Source organism: Simochromis diagramma, unplaced genomic scaffold (assembly GCF_900408965.1).
Source record: "Simochromis diagramma unplaced genomic scaffold, fSimDia1.1 OVJJ01000411.1, whole genome shotgun sequence".
In the NCBI taxonomy this organism is placed as follows: Eukaryota; Metazoa; Chordata; class Actinopteri; order Cichliformes; family Cichlidae; genus Simochromis; species Simochromis diagramma.
The window spans coordinates 1019789-1027273 of NW_024386735.1; the positions used below are offsets into that span (position 1 = coordinate 1019789).

The 7485-nt window shown below is 40.9% G+C and overlaps 2 protein-coding genes and 1 long non-coding RNA gene across 4 annotated transcripts; 1 reads left to right on the forward strand and 2 right to left on the reverse strand.

The window, feature by feature from the left end:
• Positions 1-327: 327 nt before the first annotated feature.
• LOC120736736 (coiled-coil domain-containing protein 122-like) lies at positions 328-3553 on the reverse strand. The gene is made up of 6 exons (XM_040037048.1): positions 3273-3553; positions 2807-2913; positions 1792-2190; positions 1596-1712; positions 1365-1438; positions 328-1240 (listed from the first exon to the last, which is right to left on the reverse strand). The coding sequence occupies exons 1-6, from the start codon at positions 3298-3300 to the stop codon at positions 1171-1173; spliced, it is 795 nt and encodes a 264-aa protein (XP_039892982.1). The 5' UTR covers positions 3301-3553; the 3' UTR covers positions 328-1170.
• A 23-nt stretch (positions 3554-3576) lies between these two features.
• Positions 3577-6999, forward strand: LOC120736390 (peptide chain release factor 1, mitochondrial-like). Of its 2 annotated transcripts, XM_040036565.1 has the most exons (10): positions 3577-3669; positions 3785-4132; positions 4351-4448; positions 4533-4614; positions 4737-4844; positions 5051-5223; positions 5314-5431; positions 6289-6425; positions 6517-6615; positions 6696-6999. In XM_040036565.1, the coding sequence occupies exons 2-10, from the start codon at positions 3886-3888 to the stop codon at positions 6831-6833; spliced, it is 1200 nt and encodes a 399-aa protein (XP_039892499.1). In that variant the 5' UTR covers positions 3577-3669; positions 3785-3885; the 3' UTR covers positions 6834-6999. The 2 variants fall into 2 exon arrangements, with proteins under 2 accessions (XP_039892499.1, XP_039892414.1); XM_040036480.1 differs by having other exon boundaries at positions 3599-4132.
• On the reverse strand, positions 4878-5616 carry LOC120736935. Its single transcript, XR_005696649.1, has 2 exons — positions 5520-5616; positions 4878-5371 (listed from the first exon to the last, which is right to left on the reverse strand). It is a non-coding gene; the product is annotated as an uncharacterized LOC120736935 (long non-coding RNA).
• Positions 7000-7485: the final 486 nt, after the last annotated feature.

The window sequence follows — 7485 nt, forward strand, 5'->3', positions numbered from 1 at the left end:
TGCTGTATTTCTGATAGATTGCTGTGGTGGCTCAAAACTTTTTCTTTCTTTTTTTTTTGCAGCATTGTAATTAACAAAGCCATTCAGATAGAGCAGTACTGCTGAATGAAACTCAGTATGTTGGATGAAACTCAACCTTTAGTTAACCAGACAATGTCCTTGACTTCACGCACACTGAACCAGACTTCCTGCACACTTACTTATTACAAGTTAACGCTGTAGGTGAGACAACACATACCTACAACCGCTGCACAAATATTTCATGAAATTATTGGTCTTAAATGTTGCAAACATCTTTGTGGCTAAAACTTTGTGGTGTTTTTTTTAAAACTCTGAACAGAATCTTCTATTTAAGCTTTGGGTCTTAATCAAATTTGCTGTAATCTAGTCTTTAGCTCATAAAAATCCACCTCTCAGCAACATCTCTGAGCTTTGTTGAACAGCTGTTCAAAAAATGCAAAAGACCCACAAGGACACAACTCAGACGTGAAAAGTGTAGAGTTATAAAGTTATGGGGTTTCTCAGAGGCTGATTCAATTCATTCTGATGTGATTTCATCTTCTGAAAAGGCAGCTTCATTGTTTAATTACTTTTGCGTTATGGTTGAAGTAGCACAGTCACGCCCTTGTTAACCTGACAGTGGGACTGTCGCCTCAGAACCGTCAAGTGGCCCAGTCAGGCAGAAGCTGGGACAGGGTGTACCAAAGCAGCACTGCCACACTGACAGTTACAGTGGACATTTGGCTTGTGTTTTGCTCGGGTTACTGTTGTGGATGAACTGATTCACTAACACCACCTGACCTAAAATCCCATCCCACGCCCCTGCTGATGCTGAGCCACAAGACACGGTCCTTTCATTTCCATATTTATGCTTTTCATCTGAGAAAAGGGAAAAAACAAGAAAAGAAAACTTGCACATGTCAAGGAACACATTCAGCAATAACTCTTGTATAAATATCTGGCATAAAGCAAGAAAGCCAAACAGATAAAGTCAGGCATTCAGTGGTCACGGCTGCCCCCTGTTGTTTAACTTCAGTAACAAGAATGCTCCTTCCTTGTTAAACTAACACACTCATAATAACAACTGGTGTACATTTATCTCAATAACAGAACAATTAACCCACATTAATCTGACACTACAGTTCGATGACCACTGACTGCTTATGGTTGTCATGACTGCTGCTGACTCCTGAGCTCGGCTAGCTGTCTCCTCATGTGGTAGATATCATCAGACATTTGCCTAAGGGAAAGTAGGCACAACTTAGTAGCCTTTAGTATTTAGAAGCAGGACATCAATCATCTCTTTTCTGGCATTTAGAGCTATTTGTAGCATGTCTACTGTCACATGTTTATAGTATTTCTACCTGTGGTTGGCTTGTGCCCTGCTCAGCTGGCAGCGTAGGCGCTTCATGATGGCTTCATAGCGCCTGTTCTGGATCTGAGGAAGGGGGAAAAGTGATGTTGTTGATGCTTTCTTTCAGACTGAAACATAACTCATGTCTTGATACAAATTCTAGCTAGGTGATTTAGCTGTTTTATGAACAAATGCCAGCCTCATAAGATGTCCCTGGTTTCTGTTGGGTAAGTCTACACACCTCTATGTCTTTCTTTATTTGGGCATGAATCTCAGACTCTTTTTGGAGCCGCTGTCTCTTCTCAGATATAGTCTTTATCTTCAGGGAGACCTCCTCTTTCAGAGCTTTAATCTCTCTCTGCACACATGAGCATATAATAGTTATGGATACTGAAGATCTCTGAAAAAGATCCCTATGATTAAAATGAAGAGACCACCTTTGCCATCTGCACTGTGTTTCCATTTGGATTGTTCAAATCTTCCTTCAGCTCCTCGTTTTGCTTTCTCAGCATCTGTACTAGTTCTTTCTTCTCCTTCAGCTCGTTATGGGCCTTTGTCTGGCTCACTGCATGCAAAACAGCTGCCCTGTGGCCTTCCATCTTACTTCGGTAAGCGTTGAACCCTGCAAGCGCCACTAGTGCAACCTCCTCCTCCTCACCTATCAGAATCTGGAGTTCTGTGTTTTCCTTGCTGATGGATACACAGCGATCATGAAGGAGTTTGGTCTGCTGCTCCAGCTGCTCCATCTCACTTTCCAGCACTAGGATTTCTCTCACTTTTGATCTCAGGTCCTTGTCTATGCCCTCGTTTTTCCTCTCAAGCTCTGACAGAGTTGCCTGGAAAATAAGGCAAACCAAAAAGTCCAATTAAGTCATAAAGAAAGCCACAAACTATGCAAATAAATGTTTACTTCACTTTCTAGACAATTTTCTCCCATTGTGTTTTTTTAATTATATTTTGTGACTCTTTTTGATCATTTGACACCTCTTTGTGGTGGATTTGAGGCACATTTTGGTTAATTAGGTCTCTTTATGTAACATTTTATGACTTAGTTACTCTGACGGTTATATTTGCATCATTATACATATAGTATAGTTCTGGGACAAGACAACGGATTTTCCTGGCTCTTTGGGTGCACAGAACTGTGCTCAGTAGGCTGAGTAATGTGTCCATGGTAAAAAAAAAAAAATCGATCTAATATGCCATCATTTTGTATTATGATAGCCACTTTATAGGTTATACTATGTTATTACCATTGTACAAAGCAGGAATGGGCAATTAATTTTTCCGAAGGGCCACATAAGAAAGCGGGACTGTGGAGGAGCAGATCAAAAAGCTTGTAAAAAAGCTAAAATAAAAAATTGCTCATTTGGCCCCTTCAGAAAAATAATTGCCCAACGTGTTTTGCATTTAGTTAATCAGTGTTGTAGGGGAATAGGGTTAGAGATGAACCTGCAGGGTACTGAGTGTCCTCTGTTTCTCTTTCAGGGCCTCTTTCTGGGTATAGCCATGTTGACTCACATCCTCCACTGCCTTGGTTAACGAAAACCCAGGCGGTCCTGGAAATCATGAGAATCACTTTGTGAAAGTCTATAAAATAACTACCTGGCTGCCAATTTAGCCAAATTTTCATTTTCATTGGCAAAGTTTAAGCCAAGGGGTTATTTATTTCTTTAAAATGGATGCCACTGATCACATAAAACAATAAAATATTAGGCTTTTAAAGGTAGCAAACACCAACTTCTTTACTTACTCTGAGCTAACATTAATTAGCTATGTAGCTTATGCTAGACTAACAAAGCTAACATCAGCTCTATTTATTTATTTGTTACAGTTTAAGTTATGTACAGTTGCTTAAACAATTAAGCAGACATATATTTACTTTCCTGTATTGCCAAAAACAAACAAAACATCTTACCATCTTCACTGACCCCAAAGTTTGGCATATTGACTTGCTAGCTTATAATTTTCTATACTGTTTATGTCTGATAGTTAGCAATGACAGCATGCCATTTTTATCCTTGGGTTTCAAGTAACCCTAGAAAAATGTGAAATCAACTAACTTAAAAAGATTAAATAAATAAAGCTAATATGGTGTTAAGTTAATATGTTCATTTACAATATAAACGAAAGTATTTATTTAGTTTACTTTTTATTAATTTATTTGCAAGGGAATCAATAAAAGTACAGTTAGAAAAATGAGCAGCGGGATGTAACCTAACCATTGATACAATACGACTCCGATTCCCACAGTTCACTTTTTCTCCACGTCAAACTATATCCGGTCTCTCTTACAGCCAGCAGCAGTCTCGCATGTAAACACAAAAATAAAACTAGCGAGCATTATTTTACTTCACTTGTCACCGCCTAAATTTAGTCAAATGCTTGTCAGGCGTTGCCTCAGACTGTGCTCTTTGTGTACCCGTGTACTTTACAGCAGCGAAGTAAGAAGAGGAGGATGGCGGACACTTGTGGGACACGCCAGTGTGAAACATGCTAAAAGGACAGACGTGCCACACTGGGGCAGAGTAATGTTTAAACGCTTCTTTCACAGTGATCTGGGGGAGCTGTACAAGAACGAGTCAGTTCAGGTGTATCTCGAGCAGCTCATGGAGGAGCACAGAGACCTGAGCAAGAAGCTACAGCATGCATACCTCAGTGAGTCAGACAGAAAGGGGCTCACAAAGAAGCACACTGAGCTGCTGCCTCTGGCAAGTGTGTTTAGGAGCATTGAACAAGCTCAGAAAGACCTCGAAGAGGTCAGTTCACTTCTAAAAGGTGAGTAGGATTTTTTAAGCTTACTATATATACATGTACAGCTTTATAAACACACCTCTCAAACCACAGAAAACCATCAAACGTGTTTCTCAGGTGTCCAATCTCCAGAGGTCTTCTAACTATTTAAATACCACATGTATTTGCTGCTTTGTGTGAGCACAGTTTTACTTTGCATTCTTAAACACAATAAATCAAATTATTTTCCTTACTCATGGCAGGTTTAGCTGGCACCAAAGATGAAGATGAAGATCTGACCCAGCTGCTAAAAGAGGAGGAAGCACAAATCTCCAGCAAGATTTTGGCTTTAAGAAGAGACGTAAGAACCCAAAAGACACAGCTAATTAATGCAGAAGTGTGTGACGGACCATTGTTTGTTCATGAGGTTTTCTTTTTACCGCAGCTAATCAAAGCTCTTATCCCCACTGATCCTCTTGACTCGAGTAATGTTCTGCTGGAGGTCGTATCAGGGCGGACAACAGGAGGTATGAAGGAAAGCAAAACTCTGAATTTGTTTTTATAAATTCAAATACAATTCACAGTAAAATACTGCAAATAAGTGTTATTATGGAAAATAAGTGTTATACTTTCTCATGTGTGGTTTCAGGTGACATTTGTCAGCAGTTCACCAAAGAAATGTTTGACATGTACCAGGGTTTTGCATTTTACAAAAACTGGGACTTTGAGGTGTTGAACTACACACCTGCAGAGTATGGTAAGGTAATTTTTGTATTTCTGTATCATTCATAAATAGTTCCTGCTGCATCCCCCCCCCCGAGTGTCTTTGTTATTAGTTCCAACTCACTCATCATGGGATTGAATGACTATGTGTGGATTAGAGTAGAAATTTAAACTTGTGGTGATCAGTGGACATAAACCTCCTACCAAAACATTTACAGCTGCATGAACGGTGTCTCTCAGGTGGTCTGCACCATGCAGCAGTGAGAATAGCTGGAGAGAACGTGTACAGGCACCTGAAGCACGAAGGAGGAACCCACCGGGTTCAAAGGATCCCTGAGGTGGGGCTCTCCTCCAGGATGCAGCGAATCCACACAGGAACCGTGACTGTCATCATCCTGCCTCAGCCAGTTGAGGTACACTGCGTTTTTTTCTTTTTATGACTTCTCTTTGTTTACTGGAATGGTTAAACAGTACATCTCTGTTTTTATCTTTGGTGCTTGCAGTTTGAAGTCCACATCGATCCAAAGGATCTTCGAATTGACACGTTCAGATCTCGTGGTCCTGGGGGGCAAAGTGTTAACACAACAGACAGCGCAGTGCGCGTAGTTCATCTTCCGACAGGTAAACTGTACCACCATGCCGTTTTGCTTCCTCAAAGATTGTATAAAATATGTAGCCACTGTGATGTGCTCTTTCAAACCTCACTCACACACTATGGGAGGTGCTCTCTGTGGTAACCAATCATGGAAGCTCCTCCACCACCTCTGTCTAAGACAGACCAGTCACTTCGAGGAGGCAGTTGTCCCTTGACACCTTTGAAAGAGAATGATAACTGAGTGAGCTACACTATATTGCCTCACCAATCCAAATCATTGAATTCAGGTGTTCCAATCACTTCCATGACCACAGGTGTATAAAATCAAGCACCATGCAGACTGCTTCTACAAACGTGCAGTGGTGTAAATCACTGGACTCTAGAGCGGAAACGTGTTCTCTGGATTGACGAATCGATGGATGAGTCTGGCTTTGGCGGTTGCCTGGAGACCAGTACTTGCATTGTGCCAATTGTAAAGTTTGGTGGAGGGGGGATTATGGTGTGGGTTTGGTTTTCAGGACCTGAGATCCAGTGAAAGGAAATCTTAATGCTTCAGCATACCAAGACATTTTGGATAACTCCATACTTCCAACTTTATGGAAAGAGTTTGGGATGGCCCCTTCCTGTTCCAACACACATGTGTGAAGGCAGACAAGTGAATGCTTTTGGCAATATAGTGTACATCACCTGACTGCCCTACTTGTATGGCCACATGATTTGAAGCTTCATTGTTTTGTGTGTTGCCATGTTAGTGTTTTTGGAACCCAAAGGGATCAAATTTTAATGTTGAGTTGTCATCTAAAGTTTGCCTAATACATTTATGATCCATTTATGCATCACTTAACACATAAAGCAGATACAGCAGGTCTTTTCCTCTTTGCAGGAATAACTGCAGAGTGTCAGCAGACTCGATCTCAGCTGCAAAACAGAGAAACGGCCATGCGCATGTTGAGAGCCAGGCTCTACCAAGGCATGATGGGTAAAGAGACTGAACAGAGGAATACAGCACGAAAGCAGCAGGTGGGTGAAGCAGGAAAACATAATCTGTGAATGTTACAGATTTTTGTTCTCTTTTCCAACTTTGTCATTGTTCCTCTGTGTCTAAAAACAGGTGGGCACACGCTCTCAGTCAGAGAGAATTCGTACCTACAACTTCAGTCAGGATCGTGTCACAGACCACCGCACCGGATATACAACGAGGGACATCAAGGTTAGGTTTGAAGCCAGTGTTATCTACTTCAGCTCAAGGGTAAAAATCAATGTTGTGTGTTTTTTCATGTCTGTTTTTAGGAGTTCATGAGAGGTGGGGAGGCTCTCGATGATCTGATCTCTGATATACTTGAACACACAGAGAAGGAGGCTCTTCTCGAGGCGGCGGAGAACAGCAGCAGTTTGAAACGAACAGAGTCTGGACCGTCTGCAGACTGAGACCAACAGCAGCTTATGGGAGATGTGCTTCCTGACATATCTGACTGCTCTGTGCCTGCAGAACACATGTTATTCTATTATTTGGGCAATTAATTGCAAATGATGCAATGTAAGACAAACCAAAAGTAACAGAGGTTTTTATTTTTGTAATAAAATGTAACTTGTGTGTTTTGTGCCTTTGCAGTTTTCTAAATAACACTAAAGATTAAGGAGGGAGTAACATGGTATTTAAACTTGAACACCTTTAACAGGCCTATCATTACAGTTTTAGCTAATATGGATTTTAAAACTGCTGCTTTTTAAAAATAATGAACACACTGAATCACACTTACTGGCCATTTTATTAGGCACATGTGTTCAATTAGTGTCACTGGGCAGTTACTAGATAGATTCTCTATAGGGAGATGACAAACACTCTCAATTCAAAATACCATCCCCCAAGTAGAGACCGTTTAACAAATCATTTGGTCCCTGTTTGGTATGAGGTTTAAAAGCGCAATCTGATCTCAGATCTGAAACATGTCACAAAGGCAGTCATCACAGCTGATGGATGGACAAGTTCTACTCAAGACCATTACCTCACTGTAATGTTGGTACTATGTCAGATGAGGCCAGAATAAGGAAAAAGTCCTCAAAATAAGGCAGTCTATGA

What these genes read in the sequence shown, in the direction of transcription:
- LOC120736390 (XM_040036480.1), top strand. Translation starts at nt 3,736, where the DNA reads ATGCTTGTCAGGCGTTGCCTCAGACTGTGCTCTTTGTGTACCCGTGTA. An exon ending in TCCTGCCTCAGCCAGTTGAG is followed by an intron (nt 5,224 to 5,313) that starts GTACACTGCGTT and finishes TGGTGCTTGCAG; the next exon opens with TTTGAAGTCCACATCGATCC. An exon ending in ATACAGCACGAAAGCAGCAG is followed by an intron (nt 6,426 to 6,516) that starts GTGGGTGAAGCA and finishes GTCTAAAAACAG; the next exon opens with GTGGGCACACGCTCTCAGTC.
- LOC120736736 (XM_040037048.1), bottom strand. Translation starts at nt 3,300, where the DNA reads ATGCCAAACTTTGGGGTCAGTGAAGATG. An exon ending in CTTTGGGGTCAGTGAAGATG is followed by an intron (nt 2,914 to 3,272) that starts GTAAGATGTTTT and finishes CATGATTTCCAG; the next exon opens with GACCGCCTGGGTTTTCGTTA. An exon ending in AAATAAAGAAAGACATAGAG is followed by an intron (nt 1,439 to 1,595) that starts GTGTGTAGACTT and finishes CCCCTTCCTCAG; the next exon opens with ATCCAGAACAGGCGCTATGA.